This window comes from Neltuma alba, unplaced genomic scaffold, assembly GCF_004799145.2.
Source record: "Neltuma alba isolate B1F8T4 unplaced genomic scaffold, ASM479914v2 tig00013459_pilon, whole genome shotgun sequence".
In the NCBI taxonomy this organism is placed as follows: domain Eukaryota; kingdom Viridiplantae; phylum Streptophyta; class Magnoliopsida; order Fabales; family Fabaceae; genus Neltuma; species Neltuma alba.
The window spans coordinates 27,601-45,296 of record NW_021637695.1 but is presented as its reverse complement, the minus strand read 5'-3'; the positions used below and the strand labels follow the sequence as shown (position 1 = coordinate 45,296).

The following is a 17,696-nucleotide window of genomic DNA, read 5'->3' as shown; positions in this document are numbered from 1 at the left end:
TCAGTCACCAAAAGAGAAAAACAAAGATGAGCAAATCAGTCACCAAAAGAGAAAAACAAAGATGAGCAAATCAGGCCAGCATTATTTTTTTTTAAAAAAAAGGAGGGGGCAGACGAGTCAATATCTTTGGAAAGTTACCAAAGCAAAGCAGGAAATGGCTTTAATTAACCACGTTTTTGGCAATAAAATTATATTTCCCAATGATACATATATAAACAAATAAAACTAACATTTCCAGCCTCGCAGTTTCAAGCAAATGACTCAGATGCAACTGGCAAATAAAATTAATATGCACAAAGAAAACCATTCATGGTTGGCATGTAAAAAAAATATAAATATGCGGTGTTTCTTAAAAGCGAAGTAATATTTTTACCATATATTTGTGGATTTTATGAGGATGAGTTAACAATAAACAAGATTTAAATTAATTAAAATAAAACAACTTATGAGTTAAGTTTAGGGTGCAACCAGAACGAGATTCTCAGAAGATCGCGTCTCTGTTCTTAAGCTACAAAAATAGGAAGATAAATACTAATTCTGGTTTTTAATATAAAAGTTAGTTAGCTAATTTAAATAAAATAAAAAAATTAAGTAAGTAATTATTTGTAATAAATATGTATTGTCTTTTCTAAATGCATCGGCTAAAACTACCATTACTGCAAGAACTACCTTGAAAAAAAATAGATAAACATGTGGAACAAGTGAATAGGAATCCTATATTTAAAATAAAAATAAAAATAAAACAAGTTCTTATATTAAGAATTGGATGTAGTAGGTTCTAAATGACTCTTACTTCTTTTTAATAAAAAAATATTTTTAAGTTGGAAGAAAATTATTTTAAGGTTGCTGAAAATTTTTCCTTTGATCTACTGTTGTTTTTCCATACTCGCCTAACGTAATTTACGGATTTGGTATTTTACTAAACCTGGATACAAAATGAAAATATAGACAAAGAATATTCGTTCCCACCAAAAATAATTTTCATGAATAATTTGTATCAGAAAAGAAAGTGACAAGAGAGGAGAGGGAAAGTCAATGCGGCAGGCAGAGCCACAAAGTGGGGCCCATGGGGGAGAGAAATTACGGATCTTCCAAACTTTCCAAAGAATCAAATCATGACCGTTTCTGCTGCTTCTTTAAATTATTTATTTTTATTTATTATGTTTTATAATAACCTGTTATTTATCTTTTTTTTTTTTTTTTGCCAACAATAACCTGTTATTTATTTCACCTATACGGGAGGATTAAATAAAAATCATTAGAGGCTCGTTAATTTCTGATTGTCTGATGCAATTTTTTTTTGTACTGCACCTTTACGTCTTTATACATTTATTTACTTGTATTTTATGAAGCAAAAACAAATTTGAGTTGTCAAAACTCAAAACATTCAAATAATACTGATTACCAACTTGATTATCAAATCTCCAACTGGTCCACACAATTTATTTAATTATCAAGCCATTATATGTTTTTTTTTTTGACCAAACATTATATGTGTTACATGAGAGGTCTTGATGCGAAAAATATGTCAAATGTGTTTGATTTAATTTATTTTGAGTGATTTTTATATTGTATGAAATAAATAAATGAAAATGTTTTGTCTCAAAAAATTCACAAAAGTGATTTTCTTGAAGGAAATGCCAAACACTTGTGTGACTCATTCACGCAGAGTCCATACTAATATAAAAGATAACTAATTAAAAATTTCCACTATTAAGTTGTTGTTTATTTCTTTTAATTAATATCCCAATAGGATCTTTATAATATAAAACTGGACCTTGCTTCTTTTCGTAGCCACCAAAATTTATTCACGTTAAATTCATTTAAAACATGAATTTGAGTTGTCCCTATTTCCAGCCAAAAATAATTTTGACGTTACTAAGTAACAGACTATTTAAATTTATTTTAGTGATCAAACATATTGGTGACTGGAAAAAAGTGATTTTTTCCAGAAAAATCTAGAAAATGATTTGAAGACCACGGCATAACTAATGGTTCCACAAACAATTGCGTGATTTCCTTGAATTCTGCCTTGCAAAAATATCATACTACCTCCGGTCTTTAATATAAGATTTTGTTTGACTTTTATTTTGATACTAAATATAAAACCCTAATCCATTTTATCTCTCATATTTATATATATTTTTAAAGTAATCTTTTTAATAATGATAATTCTAGCCAACACACTTAATTAACAAGGATATTTTAGGAAAGATGATACCTATTTATTACAAATAACTAATTTAACTTCTTTCCCTAATCTCCTCAAATTAGTCAACTAGCTCTTATAATTAAGACCGGAGGTAGTATTTATTTCCCATCTATCTTATTGTTTTAATTAACTGTATATTAATTATGCTATCATTAAAAGAAATGCATTTACCAAAATAAACATTCCCAGTCGCATGAAATTACGCTGACTAAAGCACTAAGATTGCTCAGATTAAGGAATATGAAAGCTCTTACGTGCTAATTAAGAAAAAAAATGTTGACTTATAGAGGGAACGCAAGTAGCAGTTGCCCCCAGCTTCTATCACTCTTGTCAAAAATATTTTTGAAAAATGCATATATATTTATATATTTCATTGCTTAATGTTATATTTTCTCTGTTCATTTTTATATATAATCCAAATTTCTTCTTACGGAATTGACGTTTTTATATTGCAAGCCAAGTTGGTTGGTTATGGTTTATTTCCTCCATAATGCCGACTAGTTCTCTAAATTTCACACCCACAAAAAATATCATTTGCTTTTAAATTATTAGGAGCACCAAAAACAAAAAAAAACAAAAAATCTAGTGGCGCTGGCTATTGCATGCTTTGGACGCTGTTTGCAACTGCAGTTTCAAATGTTTTTTTTTTATTTGATTAAAAGTTTTTTCCTCCGAAACTTAGAGCAGAGTGTTTTTACCTTTCCTAATAAATATGTTTTTCGTTTTTCAAGATTTGAATTTATGTTTTTATTCTTACGGAGATAAAATCACTTACCATTTCAACCAGCAGTTTAGGATCAAATATATTCTTATTTGTGATAGTCTTTTCAAATAAGGATGAGAAAAATGTATACAATAATTTCATAAAATTTATAATTGTCCTGGTGTATTTGATTTTACGTTGGGGACCATCAAATTTGTATACAATTGACTATTTATTTTCATCAGAATCACGACTTTTGTGATTTTCAATATAAAGTTTCAAGTATGCACTTAATCTTTTAAAAAAAAAATTCGCCTTTTATTATTCTCAAATATGTTATTAGAATTTAAAAATAAAACGCATAAGAGACTTCATGTATAGCTTCTATCTACCCACGTATGTCTTTTTCTTTCGAGATTCATATGCATTTATTTTATTAAAATATATATCTAAGTTGTAGTGACTAATAATTATATGAAGGGCAGTGCTTGGATCTTGCTTTGGTGACCTGTAAAATCCGAATAAATTTAAAAAATAATGATGATGTGGGTATTATATCTTTTTGACCCATTAAAGTGAGTGAACATAGAGAATTAATTAAAAGGGCAATAATGTGTATGAGAACTGAGAAGCTTGAAGCACAAAAAGAGAGGCTGACATGAGAGATGCCATTCCAATCATCACTGCTCTGTCCTCTTCTCGTTGAAGATCCAATAGTAGTCCTCTCCACGCCCACTTTCATTTGCTTATTTATTCTTTATTTTCTAATTAATCATATAATATTTGACATTATTCATAAGTTTATATTCACACATCATTATATTATTAGGGCCTTAATGGTATCAACATATTCCTTAATTCCCATTATAAATATAAGCTGCTTTCAACTAGAATACAAAAAATTAAAGTAATCATGTGTAATTGATATATAAAAAAAATACCACTACCATTTCGCTACTAAAATTTGAGGAGGTGTTTGGATAAAATAAAAATCATAGTTTGAAAAGTGTTTTTACGATACATGAAGTATATATGTGGAAGAATTCATCTCGATTTATAAAAAAAAAATACTTTTTAAAAGTACTTCTGATGTTATCCAAACATCTCCTAAAACACAAAGATGAAAACACCCAACAAGTAGGGGTATTATGAGAAAGAAACAACTAGTGTGAAAGATAAGAAAGAATTAATAAACCTTATATTTAGGACTAAATCAAAATTTTAAAAAAATATATCTTATATTTTAGGATAGAATGGAGCCAATTTTTTTAATTATTATTATCAAGGAGACTAAAAAAGGATAGCTCTCATCTAAGAAACATTGAATCTTCCTTCATCTCTCATTTGCTGTGGTTATCCTACTCAACTTCCTAAAGATGTTTTCAAGTCGGCCATGAAACAGTGAAATGCCGGTTAATTAATTTTTTTTTTAAATTCATGTTTAGCATATTTATATAAGCATTGAATAATAATAATAATAATAATAATAATATTTTAATTGCGTTGATTACACTTCACTGGTCAATGAAACTTGTCCACAAATGTCTTGCTAATCATCATCATGTTATTTGGGGCGTGAAGCACGTCGGACATTACACAGTCAATTCTATTCACCCATCATCACTTCAAAACAAAAACTCAACCAAACATCTGTAATTAAGGCTGTACTCTTACATTATACTACTGTATTACGCTGTTAATTAATTCTAGACATATACTAACTTTGGCTCTTAATATCAGTTTATAAATTTGAGTAGATTAAGAAAGTTTGTTGAGTTAGTTACTTGTAATAAATAGGTGCTGTCTTTCCTAAAATATCACTTCTAATCATACGTATTACCTGAACTACTACAGGAATGATTATATTGATAAAAATGAATAAATATGAAAGATAAACTGAATTAGGATTTTATATTTAAAATCAAATAGAAAGTCAAATTAGTTTTCATGTTAAGTATTAGAGGTAGTATAATTACAATAATTATTGCACCAACTAATAATTAATCAAAACCTGTGTTTCTCAAACATGAAACAACAAACAAACATCGATCTGATGAACTGGTCAGTGGAAAACCGTTCATCTGCATTAATTATAGAAGGATCGTGTTTGCTTTCTGGTTAATTATCTACTGAAAGCCGTGATGGGATCAAAAGTTTGACACTGAAAGTTTTTTCCTCTTTGGGGTTCACGGGTAGATCTACTGGTATGTTCGTTTAAGATAGACTGATCAAAAGAAACCAAAAACGAAAAGACAAGACAGAAGAAGAAGGAAGGAGAAGTTCGTGAGGACTGAGGAGGACCAGTCACATGGATGTGGAAGTGACAGACGCAAACTTAGGCCAAAGGGAGAAAGAAAAAAGTAAAACATAAACCAAAGAAAAAGAGAGACCAAGTGTTGGTTTCTGAAAGGTGGCCTTAAAGAATAATGCCCATTTTAGGTCCCCAAGAGAGAGAGATAGATAGACCCATAAAAACTGCAGAAAGAGATGGGAGAGAGAGAGGGGGAGAGAGAATAAGGAAGAGTCTTGTGGAGGAGGGGTAGCTCCATGTGAGGCTGTCACAGGCAGTGTGTGGAGGACCATATTGCTCGTGAAAACGTCTCTTTTTGTTATCTCATAAGAATCTAAAATCCTAATGCCATTATACATAAAATAGTCGTCACCAACATCATTTGATTCATTTCCATATATCCATACCTTTCACAAATGCTTGTTTACAGATATAAATAAAGGCACTCATGAAAAAAGCCAAACAAAGTGGAGCAGGATTCGGTAGAGGGCATGTTTGAGTTGGCTTTTTAGGTGATAGTGGACGATGATGATGATAAAGAAAGATGAAGAGTACGTTTGTGTATAGACCTCTCCTATTGCGGACCTAAATGATTGTGATCTGAAATATATTTACATATACATATATGTATATATAGTACAAAAGAGAGCAAGCCTGACAATTTCATTGCCCCTCTTGACTTGTTCTGCGCCACTATAAGTGAACTCTGCAACTGTTCACTTTGACATTTCTAATTTTGTTTGGGCCTTAAAAGAATTTAAGATTTTCCAGACTTCATTGGAAATTTTGCTGCTTTTTGTAAGGACCACCCATTGTGAGATCGTGGGGGTGATATACATAGCGTATTCAATTTCACTTCTTCTGCTATTTATGGCGTTTCATTCCTTTTGTTTCATTTCACTTCAAACTGTTTGTTTTCCCCCTCAGTCCCTGGTTCCTTATCCTCTTTCTCTTTCTCTTCCCCTCAATCTCATTTTCTGTTTTCTTAACCCTTCATTACGGCAAGGGACACTAAGATCTTCCTTTCTATTTTCCTTTTTTGGAAAAAATTTTTCTATGATTATTATATAACAAAAAATAGTGGCATAATTAGTGCATAGTTCATTTAGTTCTCCTATACTTTCATTTTTCATTATGGAAAACTAATAAGCCTTATCCTGTGAGTTACCTCTGTATGAATAGATCATACAATGAAATAAATATGAAGAGCGGGACGATATGAAAATGGAAAATAAAAAATAGTCCTAAAAGATTTAGAATAGAGAGTAGGTATTAGGTGAGGCCCAAGATTTTTTCCCCAAAAATAAATAAGTGGTAGAAATTTGAAAAACGGGTAATTAGAAGAGGATGAGAATCAAAGGAAAGAGAGTTGGTGAAGTTATGACTTATGAGGGACGGCAAATGATATATTTAGAAAGGAGGGCTCAGCATCGCAAATAATGGGAAATATAGGCTTCACAATACATGTTTAGATCAAATAAATTGATAAAATATAGGAATAATTAATATGCAAGTCCTTGTAGTTTCAACTGATTTTTAATCAGGTCCCTATAATTTTTTTTCTTTTTATCAGATCCTTATACTTTCACATATTTTTAATCAGGTCCTTATAATATTTTTTCTTTTTATCAGGTCCTTATTGTTTTACTTTGTTTTTAATTAGGTCCTTGTAGTTTTTATTCTTTATTTTATAAATAATAAAATTTTAAAAATAATAAATTATTGTAACAATCTTATGTTAATATTCTTTTAAATTTTTAGTCAAACAAATATATTATTTATTTTCAATTCTAATTTTTATAATTATAAGATTCAAATTACAATAATAATTTTTTCTAAAATTAAAATATAATTATAAATAATTTATATTTAAGTACAATTATTATTCTGATTATTTATTAATTACTAAATGATTATATTAATTATTTTGTCTAATTATGTAATTATTAATTTAAAAATGAAATTAATTTTTAAAAATAAATTTAATAAATAATTTTTTAAAAACTACAAAGGACCTAATTAAAAAATAAATGAAACTATAAGGATCTGATAAAAAGAAAAAAAATAGAAGGACCTAATTAAAAACACACGAAAGTAAAAGGACCTGATAAAAAGAAAAAAATTTATAAGGACCCAATTAAAAATCAAATGAAATTATAAGGACCCGGAGATTAATTATCCCTAAAATATATTGAATAGATGAGATCTCAATATTAACAAATTAGTCCACTCTTTGGAGTTAGCTTCGTTAAATTCTTTCCAATAAAATATTTTAGATCAAATAAATTGATAAAATATATTGAATGAAAAGAACTGAGTGTAAATGTTTAGAAGAAAAATCATGGCATAACAGCAGCAGCAAATAAAAAGAATATATTAATTCAATGAAATTGTTCAGCGGTTCAACATTTTCGTTCATTGGGACCATTAGTTCCTTATCTATTAGGCAGGGCAGGTCAAGCCGTCAAGCCTATAACATCTTGCTAATGAGTTGTGATTTTTTTGCTCAAAAAAAAAAAAAAAGAGTTGTGATTTTCTTTTTTCTTTCTTCTTCTTTTTTTTTTGGGGTGTGGACTGTGAACTCAGATTATTTCGTAGTTCGTACAACGCTAAGCATAGAAAAATAGGAGATCAGTGCAAAAACTGACCCTTCCATTAAAATAGGTAAAAAGAGACAAATATATTGTAAATAATAAATAACATATGTTATATAAATTAAAATTCTTCATTTTCTACCGAACTGAAACGGACTTTTTATTATTATAGAATCACTAAATATGAGGGTATTCCTACTTTTATAAAAAAAAAAAAGGAATATTTCTAACAAATAGTACTTCCGGTCTTAATTATAAGAGCTGGTTGGCTAATTTGAGAAGATTAAGAAAATAAGTTAAGTTAATTATTTGTAATAAATAGATATTATATTTCCTAAAATATCCTTGTTAATCAAGTTTATTGGTCAAAACTACTATTATTAGAAGGATTGACTTGAAAAAAATACATAAACATGAAAAATAAAGTGGATTGAAATCTTATAATTAGAACCAAAATAAAAGTCAAACGAGATTTTATATTAAAGACCAGAAGTAGTATAGTCAACTTAATTATAATATTTCTCATGAATTTTGATCTGAAAAAAAAATCCTAATAGTTCAGATTACTTTTTTTTTTGGCTAAGTATAAGTATCTTTGTATTGAAAACAATCCTAATATAAGAGATGTTCCCGACTGTAAGTTTTGGTTTGTCTGATTTATTTTTCCTCCATTCATGCTATAAAATTTGAAACTCACGCTATTGATAACTTATTATAGGGTAAATTCTTATTTAATGTCAAATGGATATGCACGCTTTTCACATCATCTTATTAACGAGAAATAAAAGACATAACATGCAACTCAATATTAATCTAGAACGGGAGCACGCGGACCCTACACTACTAAACCTATTTCTCTTCAATGGAAAGATCTTCTGTTTGTATGTTTAAAAAAAAAAATTCGTTTAATCATAAACAACTATAAAAAAATGTTGCAGGTAAGATCTACTAAATTTGGCCAAGAAGAGATCTAAAAGAAATATGTTTGCCATGTTTCTTATAAGCATATTCAAAACTGATTAACTGATTTGATTTGTCATATCTTTGGCAGACGAACCGATCAAGAATCATCTGTTCAGTTTAGGGTGTCAATCCCACGTGTATCATCTGTTTCAGGTTACAATGCCAACAATACTTCCTATTCATTTTAAAATAAGATCAGAAAGGCATTAAGACTAAGAAGTCAAAATCATTTGCATATTAAACTTCAATTTAAAGACATTTTAGTTTTTGTTAGATGAATTGGTATATGATGTTGACAACATAGTTTACCCACAGAGTTTCATAATTACCAAAATGGGGAACGGGGAAAAAAAAAAATGAAGGTAGCTAATCCTGGGAAAGAAAAACTGGGATATACAAGGCAGACACAAACAAAGCTTGCAAAATGAAACACTAGGTTTCTGTCAATTTGCCTATTAGGGTGCATATTAACTGAAACGACGCCGTTTCAAATGATAACAGAAGAAGCCTCCTAAATGCAAAACGACGACGTTTTGGAATCAGGTCTTCTTCCAGATGGAGTCGGGTTAGGTTAACCCGACTCCTGACCCGTTTCGGACCCGTTTCGCAGCCCCCTCATTGCAGCCGGATTCTGCCATTATTTCCGGCGGCCCTGGTCCGTTTCCAGCGGTAAAGGCGCCATTTTTCGCCCAAAAGACGCCATTTTTCTTTGTTTCTCTTGACGCAATTCACAAAAAACAACATGGAACGAGATTTAAATGGTAAAAGGGGCCAAAAAAAAAAACGAAATAAAAGGGAAGAATGAAAGAGCAGCGTTTTCGGTTCCTCCTAAGTCCGACGGAGGTGGCGACGGTGATCATCGAAGAGTTGAGTGTTCTCTTCTTTTCCGTCCCAAATGTCCAAAACACACCTCTAACATGTACCGAATCAAAAGAAAACAAAAACGTAGATAAAATTTAACCTTTGAACAAATAAAGCATAAAACGCAATGATTCGGGTCTCCAAATGGTGATGGAGTCGGTGACGCGATCATTGGAGGAACAGTTATTTATCTCCTCGCGTCCCATTCATCCGAAAACGTGAAAAATCTAGAACGTATAGTACTGGATTTAATTTTCAATTCGAATAACTTGCGGTATAAAATAATTATCTCTGATCTGCTAATGGAACCGATGTGAGTCACAACGGTAAAACATTGTGTTCCATTTTATGCTCAGATCATCCCAGATAAAGAAAATAAAAAGGCAGAGAATAATACAACCTGGCTCTGATACCACGTGTAAGACAGATTCACAATACAGATAAATTAAACAATAAAAAGATGTGAATCTTCTCATAAAATAATACAGCGGAAGAATCTTTGTGTACCTCTTGCCATTTGTCTTATCTTGAATTATCTCGGGATCTGAGATAGGGGAATAGAGCTGCAAAAGAGAACAACAGTTAGAAGAAAAGAGTTGTTCAGGTCTCTTCTGACTGGAATAGGGCACAGTGATGGCAACTGGATTAGCCGTCACCAGTCAGGGAACCTCAAGGGAGCAGATAGGTATTTCACTCGCTCTCAGAATATTCAGCCGTCAACTCAATTGTTGTGTGTCTCACCATCAGAGAGTTATCAACACATATATAGACTGAAAAGCTTAACCCTACTGGGCTTGGGCCTTGTTTGACTGAAAGGGCCACACTCAGAGTATTTTATTAATTTCCTAATATATATCTAAATAATAATTATAATAAAATATCTAACACAATCAACTTTCGATCATCGGTTCAGGACCTGATGTTTCAGCTTGGGACTTGTTAGCCTGATGCACAGAGTTGAAAAGGATGTCCTTGATGACCTTTAAGGAAAAGGGGGCAGGTCAGGGCAATGCTTTCCACAAACCACGTTCAAAGAAGGTAGAAATTTGATCATAGAATTTGCCAGGCTATCTGAAACAGAGTATGTATACCTGTGACATTAGACCATGTACTTGCTCCACAGTTATTTTTGAACTGTCACGATTTATCTTAGCCAGTTGAGATTCCTCCTGCAAATCCATTGAGTTGTCAACATCTAGTATTGGGGCAAAGAAGGAGAGAAGAGTGAATGGAAAGGAGGAGGAGGATTTCAGCATCACAGAACTGTCAAGTCTACTTTGTGTAGATACCAGCTATGAAATCATCGTGTACTTTGTATATCTAAATGAGAGTGGAAGAAGAAACAAATCTTAAGCACAACTCGCTTCTCCCAAATTCAGGCATTCATTAAGCTTATGTCAATCAAATTAACGTCCCGCTTCTAAGACATGCAATGTCTCTGATCATCACATTCTAGGTATATTTTGTCGTGACTGGTTTATCACATCCCAGGTAAATATTTTTCGACTTCTTTCCCACTATCTTTTCCCCCTTGAAATTCCTCCATGTGCTGCCAAGCAGTGAAAATGCTCAACACTCCCTTTTAGTTGGCTCTATGAAATCATCCATTGGAGCAATCTAAACGGGCCCCGGGGAGCAGATTACAAAAATCAATTGATGATAGTAGCCTGAACTAGTATTTAGGCTATGGTGCAAAATTATCTTAGTGTTGCTACGGTGCAGAACGGTGCAGAAACATGGAAGAATTGAAATCCTAGATCACATTATCACGTTCGGTCTTCTGATCCAACTCCCAGATCACAAGAATATGCTGAGGTAGAAAAATCATAAAGATTATAGAGATGCCCAACATACCAGATAGTTATCATCTTACCAATGTAGGAAGAAGAAAGGGCAAACACTAAAACCAATGAAAAAGAGTGCAATATCTTGATCATAGATTTTCATGGTTGACCTTAGATGTTGGCTTGACATCACGCAGGGCAATCGATATCTACTTTTTTTTTCCCCATGCAGACAGCAGATAAATAGTGAAAAGACTGAGTTGGAAAAAAAAAGAAGAAGAAGGGTATCGATTGAGGCCAATTATCAGCTTAAACTAAGTCTGATTTCAAAGTAACAATAATAAACATTTGAAACAAAATCAAAGTAAAGCTATTTCTCTACATGAAAGAAGATGCTGTAGATTTCTAGAGCAACAGCTACTCACTTCTTTCTTTCTTGGAGCAGGAGCTATTAGTGGTCCAAAGCGAGAATGTGACAACTGATTCTCCGCTTGTTCTATCTTTTCAGCTACAATAAGGAAGTTTTGCTACTGAGATATATAACAATAGTACAATACCACATCTCTAGTGCAGACAAAAAGGCAACAGAATTAAACCAAAAGAGATTGCAGTGATATGAAAGTCACACAAAAATACCTAGATCTGAGATTTGTCCTGCAACATAATCTCCATTGCCCAATAAAGGAGAAGATGATAGTGTATTCACCCAATATTTGTTCCATAGCAGATCCAAGAGGTGTGAGTCAAGAGAAGACTTAAAGTAAGTGATATCCAATGGGTAATACTGCAAAAGCACACAAAAGGAGTTCAAACAAGGTGGGGATACATGTTCTTGAAAGAAAAGGATAAGAAATAAGAATAACCTGTTTACAGTGCACACCAAAGTCTTCAATCTTATTGAGTGGGATGGTTTGATACTGAGAGATAGGTTCATCTGGAGGCTTATATCCTTCTGGGTATGTTCTGAATGCTCCAATCTCAACTTTTCCAGCAGAAACAGTCCTCGTAGGGTCAATAACAACAGCTAGAAAAGGTTCCTGAAATTGTTGGTTTAGCATTTGCGTAGATACATCGATTCCTGAAAGCCAGCATCCATAACCAGGATGAGAATGATACCATCCCACAACATTCTCCAACCGGCCAGCCTACACCAGGACATACTGTTAGCCAGCTATAGAATCACTCGAGTTTGGAAACGGTCTTGCAAGGAAGCCCAATTGAGTATATTGCCATCACGAGAAACCACACCATGGGACAGAGAACCAATACCTAATAATTCAATCCCGGAAGAACAAAAAGGCAATGGAATTTTATTGGAGATAAGACTTGCAAAACATCATAAATATCTAGGCGTAAGGTGTTATACTATAACCCAACGTAAACAAGGGGCCTCAAACTTGCGACTAGCAGCACCAAAGAAGAAGAAGAAACCTAGGGCTTTTTCAGATGATCCCAATAATCCTGTTTCCGCGTCCTTCTAAAATACTTCCTCCGCTCCTAATTGTAAGAATTTATTTATAGTCTAGAAGCCAGGTCTTAATAGACCGGATAGTATAAAGAAAACCGAAGGAATAAAAGTTAAAAAGAAAGAAACCAGCAAAAACCAAAAGCACAGACCTGATTGTTTGTTTGAGAGTAATCAACCATGTACTCATAGGCATCAGCTTGAGCATTAACCCGAGTCTCGGTGCCTTCAACAGGCAAAGCAAAGGCGTCCATGACGATGATGGCATCACCGTCAGTCTTACCTTGCATGAGACCCATAACCTCAATGGTGCCGCCGGAGCGAGCGTGGACAACCATCTTGAGGAGAGCGAGGGCGGAGATCTTAACGCGCTTGAAGTAGTGAGGGTCATTGATCCAAGGCTTCTCCCTGTGAAAGTCGTTCTGGGCGGCCTCGTCGTAGTAGAATATGGAGTCGGAAGCTTGGTCGGAGGAAGTGGGAGTATCCACGGGAATGATGTCGTTCTCGAGCTCCCATGTTTGCTGTGCTACCGCACAAGACGACGACAAGGGCTCCATTCTTTGTGGAGCAAAATTCCGATTTTGGAGGAACCAAACTCCTTGATCTTATTCTGCTTCGCAGTTCGCACTCTTGCTCGGACTGAGAGAGGACTCGAATGAGTCACAAGTATTGCACGAAATGGCGTTCGGAGAGTCCACTCATACACGCAAGTTTAATTTTTTTTTCCATATTATATGTATATGTATATATGGACAAATATATCAACAATTATTACACTTATAAAAATGTAAGAGTAATTAGATTAATGAATGGTATTTCTAATTTATGCAAAACCATCATGAAAAGCATTTTTTTCTGATTTGATTAGTAAGTGAATACTTTATATAATCAAAAAATAGTCAATAATTATAACTTCAGATACTTGGTTTATATTAAGTCAATTTTTTCCGGGAACACAAAATTTTGGTTTAAAAAAATTTGATTTTTTTAAAAATTACTAAATCTTAAATAATTTTTTAAAAATAATACTCTATGTTGTTATTTCTAATAACAATATTGTTAAAATTAATTAAAGTGATATTATTAAACCTGATTTGGATTTAATAATTTAAATTTTTTTTTAAGATTTTGTAAATTTTTTTTTTTTGGGGGAAACTGAGGGTAGCAGGCTAATTCAATTTATTGTTAATTTCCACGGCGAAAAATCGACCGAGAGCGGGAAGTCCCCGAACCCTAAACGGCGGGAAAAGGGTAGCATTCTTGGCGGGAAACGATATAATTTCATCCCCACACACAGTATTTAACATTTCGTTGCCAATTGCTACTTATCCGTTTCTTTCTCTCACGATCTCTGTTGCTTTATCTCTTCTAGATTAACTGATGTTCTCCAGCAGCCAGCTTGATGCTACTGCCGCCTTCTCCGGAGGCGGATTCATGACCGCGGAGTCTACCCAGCATAACGATTCATCTCCGTTACCGGCCAAAGTAAGTGGTCTCCCTCATCTCTCCTATTTTTCGTTATTAAATTTCTGTTTGGTGCAGAAAAAACCAATATTTGATCAAAGTAAGTGATCTGTCTCATCTGTCTTGTTTTTCATTCTTGAACATCTAACTGTCATACCGGTTGCTTCGATGGTTTATGGATTTGCGAAATTATGAGGTATATTGGGATGTATCGACTAACTGGGTTCATCGTTCTTTTTGTTCTTTCCCTATCCTTCGCACGGCCCTTTTTATTCGGAAAAGAGCCGTGAGACTCAGGGTTTAGTTCCGGTAACAGTGAAGCAGATAAGCGAAGCCTCTCAGTCCGGCGACGAAAAGTCGAATTTCCTAATCAACGGCGTGGATGTTACCAATGTGAGATTCATTCTCTATTAGTTCAAGAAATATAATGCTTTCACATCTAGATGTAGCCTCAGGCATATAAACTAAATAATTTACCTCCACTGATCTGGATGATTACTTAACGATATATCAAAGATATTATTTTTGAGATTTAGAACTTTTTATCCATCGTAGCTTATACTTGATACGGTTTCGTTTTTTTGTTTTTTTTTTTAATTCAGGTCACCTTGCTTGGCATGGTGTTTGAGAAAGTTGACAGAAACACTGACGTTAATTTTGTTCTAGATGATGGAACAGGACGGATCAAATGTCGAAGATGGTACCATATGAATGTTAATGCTATAGTGATTTGTGACAAACGTGTGTTTTTGTGCTTGCATGTATCTAAATTATTCATGACTTAATTCATATATTTTTAGCTACTGGCAACTATGCGGTGAAAATGTATTCTGAATGCCTTTCTGATTGTTTAACTAGGGTGAATGAACCTTTTGATACAAAGGAAATGGAAGAAATACGGTGAGATTTTAACTATATATTTTCTATGTGAATATACGAGTCAGCGGTACCTTCCTCATGATTTTTACCTTTTCAAGATATTCAATGACAGGGATGGTATATATGTTCGTGTGTATGGGCATTTAAAAAGCTTTCAAGGTGTAAAACAGGTTGTTGCTTTCTCAATCAGGTATTTTTACTAATCCTGTTTATTTAAAATATCTCAATTGAATCATGCTTGTTTGATCTCTTTCTAGTTACTGTAGTATAAATTAATGGCATGCCAAATCCAATTTTCCCTTTTGAATCTTGGGTTAGTTGCACAAATTCATTAAGTAGATCCTGGGTGCAAAATACACTTCTGTCTCACTCATTGGCCAATGTTTTATAGCTGGAAAAGTGATCTGGTATGCTTGATCAGCGTCACACAGACCACCAGGTTTATTCCTGCTGAATAATCAATAAAGCTTTAGTATTTGGTGGGGCAGTATCTAGCTCTGGGGGGTTTTGACCTGGTGTTGTTGAATGTGGGTATGAAATTGGATTTTCCTAATTCCCTGAGCTTTAGGTTTACCACAGTACTTTCAATCTATGATAAGTCAAGGATCATGACACATGGATAAGGTGCCTTTTTGGAGGCACGGTTCCTAGTGTTTCTTATGATCTAATTCGGTTTCAATTTAATTTCGGTGATAATTGTTATTTGGTCCTACGTGATGGGTTGGAGTGTGCTATCCTTGGTAGCTAGCATCTGTGGATCTTCAACTTCTGTTCTCAATAATATTTACTCGTTGCATTGAATTTAAAGATTGGTTACTTATCTTGATGGATTTACATTTGAACCACATGAATATTGCTTGGAGCTGAAAAGTAATTTCCTAAATTAATCATTAATGTAATTATTCTTAGAGAAGTTGCATGCTTAGCTGGATTGGTTGGATTGTCGTTCTTATTTTGTATTTGTGCTTTTTTCCCCAGGCCAGTGATGAATTATGATGAGATTTCTTTTCACTTTATTGACTGCATACATAATCATCTACACTCTAAAGTAAAGGTACATATTTTCCTACTTATGAGCATCTCCAGTTTTCTCATTAGTTAACAGCATCATGCGTAATGCTTTTCTTTGAATTTCTTCTTCCTAGGTTGAAGGAGTTACTCCTGCACGTCCTCCGTCCATAAACTCATCTCATGCAACAACAAATGGAAATCAAGCACCATCATCTAATCCAGTATGAGATTTATCCATCAAAAGTTTTGGTTAAAATTCTTGTTCTGCATGATTGGATTGATTAAATAATTCCCTTTACGTCAGTTATATGCACAATATAGCGTGGATGGGCTCAAGGATTGTGATAAATTGGTCCTTGATTATCTGAATCAGCATTCCGACATGTGAGTTACACGATGATAATTATGTTCCTTCTACCTTTCCTCTCACCTCATAATTTTCATCTAACTTTTCAGGATTGTGAATACCACTATTAAAAAAACTGGATTGTTTTCAAAATTGCAGGTCTGATGAAAGGGGAATACATGTTGATGAGCTGTCTCGAGCGCTTAAACTTCCACTGGACAAGATCATGTACTCTTCCTTTCTATTCGTTTGTCTGGAATCTCAGTATTGCTATGCATGAGTCTGGGTAAATTGCATCTAACTTAACCTGTTTATGATGGTAGGTTGTCACTCAAGACTCTTGGTGACGATGGACTAGTATACTCCACCATCGATGACAATCATTACAAGCAAGCTTGATGTATTTAATCGCTTGGATACTATAATTATTTATTGTCTTTTTTCATTGGGTTGAAGAGGATGTAGATAAGTTTATGGATGGATTACCTTGACAGAGGATTAAACTAAACGAGTCATGTACTGTGTACTTAAGCCTTGTCAGAAGGTTTTAGCATATTTGGCCTGACTACTTTTGATAACATGATGCTATAGGAATTGATTTCTTCAAGTATGATGGTTTGATGCAAAAGATTTATATTTGCTTTACTAATATAATGATTGGCTTGGCGTATCCACCATTGTTGTTGATGACGTTGTAAGCAGCATATTACAGTGCACAAAAGCTACCTTGCGGCCACGAACTGAGATTTTTGGAGCATGTCTAACGTTAAGAGTCAAATGCGTGACGTTTTTCAAAACAAGTACGATATCTATGCGCATCATTGTCATTTTTTTCACAGGTGCGATTATTTTTCTAATGAAGGTAATCTTATTTGAGACTTTCGGGGGAAATTTGGACCTTGATTTGTAGTTTTAACTCCTGTTACTGCTGCATCACTGTGATTAATTCATTATTCAGAGCGATCAAATGATGTCCTAAGCCCAATATTATGGGCCAGGTTAAGTTCACTTAAGCCCAATATCCAAAGATCTCATGCTAGGTGCAGGCCCAATAGACGCAAATAGCGAAGTAATGAAAAGCGCACATGAATCCTTTTATAGCCTCTGTTCTCTGGACTCTCGTC

General features: G+C 33.5%; 2 protein-coding genes across 3 annotated transcripts; one reads left to right on the top strand and one right to left on the bottom strand.

The window, feature by feature from the left end:
* Positions 1-10,513: 10,513 nt before the first annotated feature.
* Positions 10,514-13,549, bottom strand: LOC114737513 (COP9 signalosome complex subunit 5a-like). Of its 2 annotated transcripts, XM_028925453.1 has the most exons (6): positions 13,025-13,545; positions 12,271-12,552; positions 12,044-12,191; positions 11,833-11,915; positions 10,715-10,792; positions 10,514-10,603 (listed from the first exon to the last, which is right to left on the bottom strand). In XM_028925453.1, the coding sequence occupies exons 1-6, from the start codon at positions 13,427-13,429 to the stop codon at positions 10,514-10,516; spliced, it is 1,086 nt and encodes a 361-aa protein (XP_028781286.1). In that variant the 5' UTR covers positions 13,430-13,545. The 2 variants fall into 2 exon arrangements, with proteins under 2 accessions (XP_028781286.1, XP_028781285.1); XM_028925452.1 differs by lacking the exons at positions 10,514-10,603; positions 10,715-10,792; positions 11,833-11,915; positions 12,044-12,191 and having other exon boundaries at positions 12,467-12,676; positions 13,025-13,549.
* A 550-nt stretch (positions 13,550-14,099) lies between these two features.
* LOC114737512 (replication protein A 32 kDa subunit A) lies at positions 14,100-17,241 on the top strand. The gene is made up of 10 exons (XM_028925451.1): positions 14,100-14,357; positions 14,619-14,729; positions 14,939-15,036; positions 15,195-15,236; positions 15,328-15,405; positions 16,194-16,269; positions 16,361-16,447; positions 16,531-16,610; positions 16,732-16,800; positions 16,896-17,241. The coding sequence occupies exons 1-10, from the start codon at positions 14,253-14,255 to the stop codon at positions 16,969-16,971; spliced, it is 822 nt and encodes a 273-aa protein (XP_028781284.1). The 5' UTR covers positions 14,100-14,252; the 3' UTR covers positions 16,972-17,241.
* The last annotated feature ends 455 nt before the right edge of the window (positions 17,242-17,696 follow it).

Coding starts and splice junctions, on each gene's coding strand:
- LOC114737513 (XM_028925453.1), bottom strand. CDS start 13,429: ATGGAGCCCTTGTCGTCGTCTTGTGCGGTAGCACAGCAAACATGGGAG. Junction 12,553..13,024: donor ACTCTCAAACAAACAATCAG/GTCTGTGCTTTT, acceptor GTCCTGGTGTAG/GCTGGCCGGTTGGAGAATGT. Junction 12,192..12,270: donor TTGGTGTGCACTGTAAACAG/GTTATTCTTATT, acceptor GTGCTTTTGCAG/TATTACCCATTGGATATCAC.
- LOC114737512 (XM_028925451.1), top strand. CDS start 14,253: ATGTTCTCCAGCAGCCAGCTTGATGCTACTGCCGCCTTCTCCGGAGGC. Junction 15,406..16,193: donor GTTGTTGCTTTCTCAATCAG/GTATTTTTACTA, acceptor TTTTTTCCCCAG/GCCAGTGATGAATTATGATG. Junction 16,611..16,731: donor CTGAATCAGCATTCCGACAT/GTGAGTTACACG, acceptor TCAAAATTGCAG/GTCTGATGAAAGGGGAATAC.